General features: G+C 33.6%; 1 protein-coding gene across 7 annotated transcripts in view; it reads right to left on the bottom strand.

Annotated features, from left to right (window-relative positions):
* Tsga10 (testis specific 10) overlaps positions 1–14646 on the bottom strand; it is a 106244-nt gene that overhangs the window by 25516 nt on the left and 66082 nt on the right. For all 7 annotated transcript variants that reach the window (XM_071601852.1, XM_071601847.1, XM_071601850.1 and 4 more), the window contains one exon: positions 14046–14231. In XM_071601852.1, the coding sequence (XP_071457953.1) occupies positions 14046–14231 (186 nt within the window). The remainder of the gene's footprint in view (positions 1–14045; positions 14232–14646) is intronic.

Here is a 14646-nt window from a genome sequence, read left to right as displayed (position 1 = left end):
CACGCTTATTTTATTTATTTATTTTTATATGGTGCTGAGGATTGAACCCAGCACATGCTAGGCGAGTGCTCTACCACTGAGCCACAACCCTAACCCCATAACTGACTCTTTTTAAAAAGAATTTTTATTAGCATGTTAAAGTTATACATAATATATAATAGTGGGATTATATACATAATATTGAGGTCCATTTTGATATAATCATAGTACCTGGATATGATTTGCTCCAGTTCAGTTCTCAGTAATATCCCCTTTCCCTTCCTTCCTCCTGTTCCCTTTTCTCTATTTAGCTGTTCTTTCTTCTATATATTTATAGATTTTTAAAAATTACTGTATTATAGATATACATAAAGGTGAAATTCACTGTGGTATTTCACACACAGGAGAGTTTGGTCAGTTTCATTCCACAGTTTCTCTATCAAGCAATGAGACTGAAGCAGAAATTAAAAGCCTTCCAACAAAGAAAAGCCCAAGATCAGATAGATTCTCATCCAAGTTCTACCAGATCCTTAAAGAATTAATGTCAATTCTCTTCAAATTATTCTACAAAATAGAAACAGAAGGAACACTCCCAAATTCATTCTATGAAGCCAATATCACACTAATACCCAAATGAAACAAACACACATCATGCAAAGAAAACTACAGACCAATATCTCTGATGAACATAGATCAGAAGTCCTTAAGAAATACTAACAAACCATATTAAAAAACAGTAAGGCTGGGTGTGGTGACACACGCATGTAATCCCAGCTACTTGGGAGGCTGAGGCAGGAGAATTGCAAATTCAGCAATTCAGCAAGGCCCCTAGCAATTTAATGAGACTCTGTCTCAAAGAAAAAAAAATAAAAAGGGCTGGGATATGAGCGCCCCTGGGTTCAATCCCCAGTACCCAAAACAAGACAAAACAAAAAACACCAGTAAGAAGGTAGTATACCACAATCAAATGATTGCATCCTAGGGATGCAATGTTGATTTAACATACACAAATCAAAAAATGTAATTCACCAAATAAACATAAGAACAAGAATCATGTGATCATCTCAATGGGTGTGGAAAAAGCCTTTGACACAATCCAGCACGCATTTATGTTTTGACACTAGAGAAACTAGAGATAGAAGGAATTTACCTCTTTATTATAAAGGCTATATATGACAAATTCAATGACAACATCCTTTGAATGGAGAAAAACAAAAAGCATTTCCTCTAAAGTCAGGAACAAGATAAGGATGTCGTTCTCACCACTCCTATTCATTATAGTTCTTGAAACTCCACCAGAGCAATCAGACAAGAGAAGGAAATTAAAGGAATACAAATAGGAAAAGAAGAAGTCAAATTATCTATTTGCTTATGATATAATACCTTATCTAGAGACACAAAAAAACTCTACCAGAACACTTCTAGAGTTTATAAATAAATTCAGCAAAGTAGCAGGATACAAGATCAACATACATAAATCAATAGCTTTACTATATTCCAGTAATGCAGAGAAAGAAATCAGGAAAACTATCTCATTCACAATAACCTCAAAACAAAAAACACTTGGGAATAAATCAAACCAAAGAGGTTAAAGATCTCTGCAATGAAAATTAGAACAATGAAGAAAGAAATGGAAGATGATCTTAGAAGATGAAAAATTTCCATGTTCCTGGATAGGTAGAATAATATTGTCACAATGCCTACACTACAAAAAATGTTATACAGATTCAATACAATTCCCATCAAAATACCAATGATATTTTTTACAAAGCTATAAAAAAAATTCTAAAATTCATTTGGAAGTACAAAAGACCCAGAAAAGCCAAAGCAATCCTGAATGAGAAGAGCAATGCTGGAGGTATCAGAATACTTGATCTCAAAAACATATGAAGACTAATAGAATAGACGAGAAGATACAGAGACAAACTCCATAGATATAGTCATCTGATACTCAACAAGATGCCAAAATCATTTGTTGGAGAAGATAGCCTTTTAAAAAAAAAAAAAAAAAAATATATATATATATATATATATATATATATATATATATATATATATATATATATATATATTTATTTTAGTTGTAGTTTGACACAATATCTTTATTTTATTTATTTATTTTTATGTGGTGCTGAGGATCGAACCCAGGGCCTTGCATGTGCTAGGCAAGCGCTCTACCTCAATCCCAGCCCCAAAAGATAGCCCTTTAAAAAATTTCTTACATACATGACAATAGTGGAGTGCATTACATTCATAATTATCCATTCACAGCACAATTTTTCGTAACTCTGTATATACAGTATGTTCATGCCAAATTATGCCATTATACATGAGCTCTCTTATTTTTTTTTTGCATTACAATTCTTAATACTGAATGGATAAAAAATGTGGCATTTATACACAATAGAATATTACTCAGCACTAAAAAAGAATGGGATCATGGCATTTGCAGGGAAATGGATAGCATTAGAGAAGATTATGCTATGTGAAGTTAGCCAATCCCCAAAAAAACAGATGCCCAATGTTTTCTCTGATATAAGAGGAGTGACTCAAAGTAGGGTAGGGAGGGAGAGCATGGGTGGAAAATTACCTCTAGATAGGGAATAGGGGTGGGAGGGAAAGGGAGGGAGAAGGGGAATACCAGAAGATAGCCTTTTAAACAAACAGCGCTGGAAAAACTGGATATCCATATGTAGAAGAATGAAACTAGATCCCTATCTTTCACCTGCATAAAAGTCAACTCAAGGCAGGTCAAAAATCTAGGAATTAGACCAGAAACTTTGCAACAACTAGAAAAAACATAGGTACAACACTCCAACATACTGATGTAAACACCAACTTCCTTAACAAGACCTCTAAAGCAAAAGAAATAAACCCAAACATGAATAAATGGAACTGTATCAAATTAAAAAGATTCTAGAGCAAAGGAAATAATTAAGAATTTGAACAGAGAAATCTTTACCAGATAAATCTCCAAGAGGAGACTAATATCCAGAATATATAAAGAACTCAAAACACTTAGCACCAAAAAACAACCCCATTAATAAATGAGCATAAGAATTAGATAAGCATTTCTCAAAAGAAATACAAATGGTCAACAAATATATGAAAAAATGGTCAAGATCCCTAGCAATCAGCAAAATACAAATCAAAACTAGAATGAAATTTCACTTCATTCCAGTGAGCATGGCAATCATCATGAATACAATTGCAATAAATGCTGGCAAGAATGTGGGGAAATAGATACACTCATATACTGTTAAGGGGTTGCAAATTAGCACAACCACTCTGAAAAGCAGTATGGAGATTCCTCAAAAAACTAAGGATGAGGGGCTAGGGCTGAAGCTCAGTGGCAGAGCGTTTGCCTAGCATGTGTAAGGCACCGGTTCAATCCCTAGCACTGCATAAAAATAAACAAAAATAAAGGCATTATGTCCACATACAACTACAAAAAAAAAAAAAAAAAAAAAGAAAATTAAAACAAAAACAAACAAACAAACAAAAAAACACTAAGGATGGAACCACCACATGATCCAGCTATCCCACTCCTTGACATTTATCCAAAAGATCTAAATTCAGCATACTATAAGGATACAGCCATATCAATATTTATAGCAGCACAATCCACAATAGCCAAGTTATGGAACCATCTCAGATGCCTGTCAACAGATGAATGGATATAAAAAATGAGGTATATACATACACAATACTCAGCCAAAAAAGAAGAAATGACAGCATTTACTGGTAAATGGATGGAACTGGAGAACATCATGCTAAGTGAAATAAGTCAGACTAAGAAAGTCAAAGAGCAAATTTTTTTTTTCTCATATGCAGAAGCTAGAGAAAAATAAGGGAAAATAAAGGGTGGAATTCCATAAAAAGTAAAAGGGACATCAGTGGAGCACAACAACAAGTGGTTAGAGGGGAAGGAAAGGGATGGGAAAATGCAGAAACTATGGAATGAAATAGACCAAATTATGCTATGTACATATATGAATATATCAGCAAATTTTCCCTTTATGTATAACTATAATGGATCAATTAAAAAAACTATAAATAAATGGAAGATCAGTTGAGTAGAGGAAGGAGAACAGGAAGAAGGAAGACCAGAGGGAAAGGGGAAGTAGTAGTAGGGACTGAAACGGAGCAAATTATACTGCATACATGTATTATTATGTCAAAATGAACCCTACTGCTACATATAACTATAGTGCACTAATAAAACATTTAAAAAACAAACTATAATGAGTTATTATCTTATGCCTATTATCAAAAAGAGGAAAAATACATGTTGGTAAGGCTATGGAAAAAGGAAACCCTTATATACTGTTGGTGGGAATATAAATTAGTATATCCATTATGGAAAACAATGTTTTCTTCAAAACACTAAAAATGGGATTATCATGATTCAGCAGTCCCTTGGGTATATATCCAAGGGCAATGAAATCAGTATGTCAAATAGAAACCTTCATTCTCATGTTCATTGCAGTGTTTATTCACAATAGCTAAGGCATGGAATCAACCCAGGTGTCCATCAGTGGATGAATCAATAACAAAATTGTGAAGTATCTATATAGCTATATGAATACTACTTAGCTTAAAAAGGAAGGAAATCGTGCATTTGTGACCAGGATAGATCTGGAGGACATTAATGTTAAGTGAAATAAGACAGGCACAGAAAGACAATTACTGTGTAATCTCACTTTCACATGGAATCTAAAAAGGTTGATCTCATAAAATCAAGAGAGTAGAATGGTAGGGCTGTTACCCAGCGCTGCTAGTCCAAGGTACAAAGCTTCAGTTAGGAAAACAAATAAGTTCTAAAGACTTATTTTATAGCACAGTGAGTATAGTTAATAATAAGGTACTGTATACTTGAAAACTAAGAAAGCAGATCTTAAATATTCTAACCACATACATAGATATAAAGCCAAGTATATGAGATGATGAGTATGTTAATTAGCCTGATTCATTCCACAACATAAGCAGATATTAAATGATCATATTAGACTCTGTAAATATATACAGTTTTCACTTGTTAATTATATTTTAGTAAAGCTGGGGTAAATAAAGCTAGCGAGAATTCACACTGAAAGGAAGGGAGAAGAGAAATAAGGTTAGAGTGGAGGAAGAGAAAGAAATAGAAGACAATAACAAGGGATGTCAAAACCTGAAGTTATTTGATTGAAATGATCCACTAAATTGATAAATCTGTACCTAGACTGATCTAAAATTAAAAAAAAAAAACAACTCAAGAGAATCAGGAATGAAAGAGGAGGGTTAGGAGTATAGCTCAGTGGTATAGTGCTTGCCTAGCATGTGCCCTGGATTCAATCCCCAACACTGAACACACATACACACATGCACACACACAAAAAGGGGGCAGGGGAGAAATCAAAGAGGATAATGTGACCATTACTAAATAAAAAGAATTATAAAAATAAACTATGATTATATCCTAATGAATTACTGAGATGAAATGAACGAATTTCTACAAACACAAACAACTAAAACACAAGAAAAAAATGCATTAACTGAATTACGTAAAATAACAAAGAGTTTTTTTAGTAATACTTTCCCAAAATAACAGACCAGATCCAAGTGGCTTCACTGGTAAATTTCACCAAATTTTTCAAGAAAAGTAATGTCAACTATATACAAACTTTTATAAAGAAAATCAAAGAGGAAGACACTCATTCTATGAGATCTGATTACTTTGATACCCAAACCAGACAAGGTATTACAACAAAGCAAAACAAGATACTCTTAGGAACATAGACACAAAATCCTTAACAATAACACTGGAAAACCAACCAGCATCATAAGAAAAAGTTATTAAACCATGACCAAGTAGGATTTATATCAGGAATGTAAAATTGGTTTAGCATCTGAAAATGAACTAATATAATAAACCATACCTATAAAATGAAAACACATGACAATCTCAGATACATAAAAAAGCGTATGACAAAGTCCAACACCCTTTAATGGTTAATATACTCTTCCAATTAAGGAGACAAAGGAGTTTGCTTACTCAATCTAATAAAGGACATCTTAAAAAAAAACCCTTCCTCTATCTTTTCCCTCCTCCTTCCCCCTGTTCTCTCACCTCATTTATTTATTTGTTTGTTTTATATACATTATATATAAATATGTTATATATTTATATATTATATCTATGAAATTCTTTTTGGCACATGTATATATGTATATAATATGCTATTGCTTAATTCATTCCATATTTCTACTCCTTTCCCTTCTTTCCTCCCTCCCTCTCATTTTCCTTCTTTTACTTATCTATCTTATATTTTTGTTTTTACAGCAGCACAATTCATAATAGCCAAATTATGGAATCAACCCAGATGCCCATCAACAAATGAATGGATCAAGAAATTGTGGTATATATACACAATGAAGTTTTACTCGGTCATAAAGAAGAATGAAATAATGGCATTTGCTGATAAATGGATGGCAATGTAGAAAATAATGCTAAGTGAAATAAGCCAGACTCAGAAAAGCCAGAGCCGAGAATGTTTTCTCTCATATGTAGAAGCTAGAGCAAAATAAAGAAAAGAAAGTGACAAGGAAGAAGACGGAATATCATAAAGATATAAGGTAGATATCACTACTTCTACCCAACACTACTTGAAGTTCTAGCCAGGGAAATAAAACTAGGAAAAAAAATAATCCAGATTAGAAAGAAAAAAATAAAAACTATCTCTATTCAGAGATGATATATTCTTAGATATTGAAAATCCTAAGAAATCCAATTAAAATCTATTAGAACTAGCAAACAATTTCAGTAAGGCTATAGGATTCAAGAAAGTCACAGTATACAAAAATCAATGACATTTTTATACCCTTGCAATGAAGAATCTAAAATTAAAAATTTAAAAATTCCATACCAAAAGGAAAAAAGAAAGAAAGAAACCAGGAGGATGGTGGCACATGCCCGTAATCCCAGTGACTGAGGCAAGAGGATTGAAAGTTTGAGGATAGCCTCAGCAATTTAGCACAACCCTGTCTCAAAACATAAAAAGGGCTGGGGATGTAGCTCAGTGTAGAGTACCCCTGGGTTCAATCTCTAGTACAAAAAGAAAAATCCAATTAAAGTAGCATTCAAAATAATAAAATACCTTAAGAATAAATTTCACACCAAGAAGGCATAATTTATACTCTGAAACAACAAAAAGTTGTTGAAGTAAATAAAAGATCTAGCAAGTGGAACTATATCCTATGTTTATGTATCAGAAGACTTGATATTATTAGGATGTTCATATTTCCAAACTGTCAGTTCAACACAGTCCCTATCAAAATCTCAGGGGACTTCTTTGTAGAAATAGACAATCTGATCCTAAAATCCATATGGAAATTCAAAAGACCCAGGGCAACCAAAAAATTCTTGAAAATAAAAACAAAAATAGGAAGACTCATACTTTTTTGTTTTTTATGTCAGTGTGGTACCGGTATAAGGATAAACACACAGATCAATGGAACAGAACTGAGAGTATAAAATAAGTAAATTGTCTATGAACTAATGATTTTTGACAAGGATGCTGACTGAGTTCATTTAATAGGGAAACAAAGTCTTTTGGACAAATGTTGCTAAGACAATAGCACAGCCATATGCAAAAGAATGAATGAATCTGTACCATGTACTTCACACCATGTGCAAAAATAAATTAAAATGGACTAAAGACCTAAATTGGGGGGAGGGCGGGTTCTGATGGAATAGCGTTCCTTTTTGAGGTCATGAAAATGTTTAAATGTTGCTTTTACTGAAGGTTGCACAACTCTATGAATATACCAAATACCACGGAACTGTATACTCTAAATAGTGAACCATATAGCATAAGAATCATTCTTATTAAAGCTATTACAAAACAGTAGTCCAAAATGCAGAATATAACTAAACCTGTATGTATTTTTTTGTTTTGTTTTTTTGGTACTGGGTATTTTTTTGAACCCAGGGGTGCTTAAGCCATGTTGCCAGCCCTTTCTCATATTTTATGCAGGAGCAGAGTCTCTTTCACTCAGTTACTTAGGTCCTTGTTAAGTTGCTGAGGCTGGCTTTAAACTTGCAATCCTCCTGCAGTAGCCTACTGAGCCACTAGGATTAGAGGTGTGTGCCACACCATGCCTGGACTAATGCTGCATGAAGAGGAAAATATGTAACTTTGTGTTTTTAAATATTTTTTTAGTTGTTGACAGACCTTTATTTTATTTATTTATATGTGGTGCTGAGAATCGAACCCAGTGCCTCATACATGCCGGGCAAGTGTGCTACCGCTAAGCCACAGCCCCATCTCTACTTTGTGTTTTTTTTTTTTTTTTAATTTTTTAGCTGTACTTGGACACAATATCTTTATTTGTTTACTTTTATGTGGTGCTGAGGATAGACCTCAGTGCCTCGCACGTACTAGGTGAGCGCTCTACTGCTGAGCCACAACCCCAACTCCCCTTTTTTTATTAGTACACTGTAGTTATATATAACATTGGAGTTCATTTTGACACAATTATCAAGCATGAAATAGAATTTGCTCCAATTCAGTCCCTAGGATTTCCCCTTTCCCTTTCCTTTTCCCACTCCATTCCCTTTCTTCTACTCTACTCGTCTTCCTTCTATTTATTTATAGTTTTTCTTTAAATTGGTGCTTTATAAAAACACACAAGTATATTTCTGTATGTATGCAGGCAGTTTGGTCAATTTCATTTCACTGTTCCTCCCATTTCCCATCCCTCCACCTTTCTCCTCAATCCCCCTCCTCTACTCCACTGATCTCTCTTCTATTTTCACGGCATTCTCCCTACACCTTTTCCCCCTTATTTAAAGTTTTCTGCAGAAATTAGATCAAAATATCTGCAACAGAAAGGAAGAAAGGTCTAAATCTAGTGCTCTAAATATCTACTTTAAAATAGGAAAAGAATAGTAAGTTCACTCAAATTAGGCAGAAGAAAGAACTAATAAAGTAACATTTAGATTGCTAAAAAGAATCTTACAACTGTAACAAAATGACAAATATACCGTTAAAAAGATGAATATCAGAAAACCCTTTATGTATATCTATAATGAATTAGAAGATACTTCACAGAAGATGACAGATTAGTGACCAATAAGCATGTGAAAAGCTGCTCACCATCACTAGTAATGATGAAAGTGCAGGCTAAAATGACAAATGTAATAATGCCATACACCTATTAGCAAGTCCTGGAGAAGATGCAGAGTGACTGGCACTACCACCCAGAGCAAGAGGGAGTGGCACAAGCATTTCGGGAAACCATCAGTCAGTTTCTTAAAAAGTCAAGCAGACTTACAGTAAATTGGAGGGTGGTGGTGATGGGTTTTCCTAGCTTTTTATCCATGATAAATAAAAACTTATGTGCACACAAAGACTTGAAACAACATTTGCAAAAATTTTATTCATAATGATCAAAAACTAAAAGCAATTTGTTATGGACTAAATTGTGTTCTGCCCTGCTCCCATGTTTGTATGTTGATGTCCTAACCACTAATATGACTGAATTTGAAGGTAAGACTTTTAGAGATGTCATTACACTTAAATGGCCAGGGATAGGGATATAGCTCAGTGGTACAGCACCTGCCTAGCATGAGCAAGATGAATGGATAAAGAAAATGTGGTGTATGTACACAAGGGAATATTACTCAGCATTAAAGAAGAATAAAATTATGGCATTTGCTAGTAAATGGATGGAACTGGAGACTATCATGCTAAGTGAAATAAGCCAGTCCCAAAAAACCAAAGGCCAAAATGTTCTCTCTGATATGCGGATGCTAACCCATAACAAGACAGGGTAGGGAGGGGAAGTATAGAAGTTCATTGGACTAGACAAAGGGGAATGAAGGAAAGGGAGGAGAGATGGAAATAGGAAAGATAGTAGAATGAACTGGACATAACTTTCCTGTGCTCATATATGAATACTTGACCAGCATAACTCCATATCATGTACAACCACAGGAATGGGATCCAAATTGGAATGGGTTGCATTCCACGTAGGTATAATATGTCAAAATACACTTGTCATGTATATCTAAAATTAACAAATTTTTTAAAAAAGGAAAAAAATGATTAGGCATATACCCAATGGAAATTCCTACCTATGTTCACCATATGAAAGAATATTTTCAACAACATTTTGTGCAAACTGGAAACAATTCAAATATGTTCAAACAATTCAAATAATTAAAGAATAAATAAAAAGAAAAAGAAAAGGATGAACTAACTGGGCATGGTAGTGAACACCTGAAATTCCAGCTATGTGGGAGGCTGAGGCAAGAGGATCCCAAGTTCAAGGCCAGCCTGGGCAACTTAGCAAGACCACATCTCAAAACAAAAACACAAAAAAAAGAATGAACTAACATACAACAATATGAATAAAGTTAAAAAACACGCTGAATGAAAGAAGCCAAAACACAAATAAATGTATACTACCTGATTCTGTTTATGAAAAATTCTAGAAAATCGGCAGATCTAATCTATGGTGATAGAAAGCAAATCAGCAGTTGCTTGGAGATTTGGATGGATGACTGCAAAGAGGTTTGAGAAATGTTAGGGAGATGATGAAAATGTTCCATATCTTCTGTAATGGTAATTATAGAAGTATAAAATTTGTTAAAACTCATTAAATTGTATACTAAGATGAGTGTTTGTACTTTATGTAAACTATACTTCAATAGTTGATTTAAAAATTAAATTTACCAACAGTTCATTACAAAGTAAACACATGAGATGGTGAGATGTTGCATTGCTATATGAAAGCACACTTTGAAACAAAAGTGTTATTTGAGCAAGTAATTACACAATGATAAAATATTCTCAGCAGAAGAATATAGAAATAATGAACTGATATGAAACTAATAGCAGTCTCAAAAATAAAGCAAAAATGAGAAAATCATTCGGAGGAAAATAAACAAATTCACAATTACAGAGGAAGATCTTAACATCTCTCTTCCAGAAATTTGAAGATGGGTTGGAGATATAGTTCAGCAGCAGAGCACTTGCGTAGCACAAACCAGGGCCTGGGGGTTTGATCCACAGCATGTACGTATACATGTACTCTCTCTCTCTCTCTCTCTCACACACACAAATACATACACAAACCAGAAGTTAGAAGATAAAAATGCAAATTTAATAAATATAAGACTTACTGACACTACTAAGCTTAATCTAATATATAAGTATATGTGTACACACACACACACATTACATATAACACATAACAATAAGTGAGCACACACGCTTGAAGCTCACACAGAATATTATCAAATACCAAGTGTATACCCTGCCACCAGCAAGTCTTAACAGGTACAAAACAACTGGCATCACATAGGCAATTTTATCCAATCACGATGTTAAAAATATTAGACAATAAAATATAAGATGCAACAAATAATATTAGATGCAAAAAAAGGAAAAAGAAAAATAACCCCTAGTCCCCTGTACATTGGAAATGGAAAAAAAAAAAAACTTTAGGGGCTGGGGTTGTGGCTCAGCGGTAGAGTGCTTGCCTAGCACGTGTGAGGCCCTGGGTTTGATCCTCAGCACCACATAAAAATAAATAAATAAAATAAAGGGAGGGGGGATAGTAGAGGATAGGAAAGACAGCAGAATACAACAGACACTAGTATGGCAAGATGTAAATCAATGGATGTGTAACTGACGTGATTCTGCAATCTGTATATGGGGTAAAAAGGGGAGCTAAAAAAAAAAAAAAAAAAAAAAAAAAAAAAAAAAAAAATAAAGGTATTGTGTACAACTAAAAAAAATAAATATTTTAAAAAAAACTTTAGCAATAGCAAAGTCATAAAGGAAGCAGGCTATATTTAAAACAATGGCAATGAAAGCATGACCTCAACACTTGTGGGCTATAGCCAAAGAAAAAGGGAAAAATACAGTCTTAGAAGAAAGATACAAAATCATGGAATGTGATACAATTATTTTAAAATTCATCTGAAACAGTTTAATAAGGGCCAAGTAAGGTCAAAATAATTTAGGGGAACATTAATCATCCCAGATATCAAGATTAACATAAACCAGGCATAGTGGCACACAGCTTAATCCCAGCAACTCAGGAGGCTGAGGAAGGAGGATCACAAATTCAAGGCCAGCCTTAGCAACTTAATAAGACTCTGACAAAATAAAAAATAAAAGGACTGGGATGTAACTCAGTAGTAAAGTGCCCCTGGGTTCAATCCCGAGAACCATAAAAAAAAGACAGGATGGCTAAGTAGACAACTGGAGTTGAATGTTATTTTTCTGACAAAGTACACTTATATTTCACTGAAGAAAGGATGATGGATATTAATCCACAAAAATAAGAGTTCGCTATTTCAAACACAAAATCAATCTTAAGTGATTAAAGACATATTGGTGAAGAGCAAAATTCAACATAAAACTTTCAGAAGAACCAAAATAAAAGTATTTTTTAGTTGATCTATAATCTTTGTACTTATTTATGGGGTATAGTACTAGAACTTGATATGTGTATGCAATGTGTAATGATCAAACTGAGGTGGAAATTAGCATTTCCACCTCCTCAGATATCGTAATTTTTCTAATTATTCAGAATGTATAATGTACCATTGATTACTACAGTTACCCTACTAGGCTAAGGAATATCGGAACTACCTCCCTTTCCCTAACTGTACTTTGGCGACAATTTTCCACCCACCCATTATCCTCCCTTCCCCTACTCTTCCTATCCTCTAGAAAAGAATATTTAAATAAAAATATAAGGAAGTATCTTTCTGGCCTTGGGATAGTAAAGAATTTCTTAAGGAAGAGATAAAAGCATAAGCTACATAGGACAAGATTAATAATAATTTTGAGTGCATCTGAGTTTAACATGGATTTGTATTGCAAGAAAAAGAAAAAGACAAGCCATTGATAAGAATAAGGTAATGATCATATCTTTAAAAGTATTATTATTAAGAATATATAGAGAATTTCTATAAATTAATATGAAAAAGATAAATAACTCAAAAGAAAAATGGGCAAAATTTAAAAAGAATTCAAGAGAAAATTCATCCAAGAGTGGCCAAGAAACATGAAAAGACCTTCAATTTTACCTGTAATCAAGGAAACACAAAAGTATGAAAAAACTTTAAATCTGCCAATATCAAGTACTGATTAGTATTTGAGCAAATGATAACCCACGATTTCTGGTGGGAAAGCAAAACCTTAGGAATTTTCAAATAACAGAGTTGAAATAACAGTTATCTTGGATCTAGTTATTCACATGAGCCTAGAGAGACATACAGCTGAGAGAAATGTAAAAGGTGATTTACTGCAAAGTGTCTTATTAGAGAAAAAATTAAATTTCCTTCAACATGGGAATGATTTAAATAGTAAAATATTAAAAACACTACATGTACCAAAACAGATAAACTTCAAAATTAAAATGTTAATCAAAAAAGGAAAGTTGATCAAAAAAGGCAAGATGGGGTTGCTGGGGTTGTGGCTCATGCTAGGTTCTGGGTTCGATTCTCAGCACCATGCACCATATACAAATAAATAAAAATAAAGGTCCATCAACAACTAAAAATATATTTTTTTAAAAAAGGAAAAATGGTTATATATAGTATGATAATATTTGAAAAAAATTTAATAACACAAACAACATTATACATCATGGTAAGCAACACATCAACACGAAAGATATACACACCAACAATCAAGGAAGGAGGAAGGAAAAGGGTGAGAACTGGTATCTGTAATGTGCATTTTTAAGCAAGGGATATGAAGCAAAGGCAAATATTAGCATTCTTACATCTGGAGGGTAGGGATGTTTTTGTCTGTTTCATGACCTTTTTTGTACATTTTTTATGTTTGAAATATTTCTCAATTAAAAAAAAGCTAAAGATAATTGTTGTAAGGTAGATAATAGAGGAGAATCAGAATAAGCGTAAGGTAAATGGTCAGCAGGCCACAATTCACAGTATTTAAACAATTTAACTTCTTGTTAACACATTTAATTTGTGGAAAGTAAAACAAAACTCCTTTAAATATTATGCAGAATGTATTATAAGTATATTTTCCCAAACTTACTTGCTCAACTTCTCTGTTGAGGGCATCTACTTTTTCTTTTAATCTGTTACTCTCTGCTTCTGCAGTGATAAGTTCCAATTTGAGGGTATTGTTATCTGCCTCAGCTTGCCGGGCTTTATTTTCCCAGTTTTCAGCATCTTCGTTGGCTTTTCGGAGTTGATCCATTATTTGCCGGTTTTCAGATTCCTGAAAAACAAATCTTAGGTATTACTTTAAAACTCAACATATGATACATATTAAACATTATTTTCCAGGTCACTAGGAATCCACTTGCTACAAAGGAGCATTTCTAACATAAACTTGAGAAAAAACCTACCTGTACTCTTAGTTTAGAAAACTGGTCATCCAGTAGTTAACAAAAGGAAGTGTGATGAGGATCTGTACTGGCTCAGTTATTCCACTAGTAAATTTAAGTAAAGCTACTTACCCTTATCTTCAGGACCTGAGTAAGGGCTCTTATATTTCCTTTTGTTCAAATGAAATTCTCAAGGTCTCCTTTTCCATACACATGTTTACTGACCACTTGCTGATCAGGTTTCTGAGCTTCTTGATTTTTGTTTCTGTGTATTCCTTCTTCATGACGACTTTACTGGGTTGTTCA

The sequence above is a fragment of the Marmota flaviventris genome, chromosome 14 (assembly GCF_047511675.1).
Source record: "Marmota flaviventris isolate mMarFla1 chromosome 14, mMarFla1.hap1, whole genome shotgun sequence".
In the NCBI taxonomy this organism is placed as follows: domain Eukaryota; kingdom Metazoa; phylum Chordata; class Mammalia; order Rodentia; family Sciuridae; genus Marmota; species Marmota flaviventris.
Note: the sequence above shows the minus strand (reverse complement) of the source record. Positions and strands in the feature narration are given on the sequence as shown.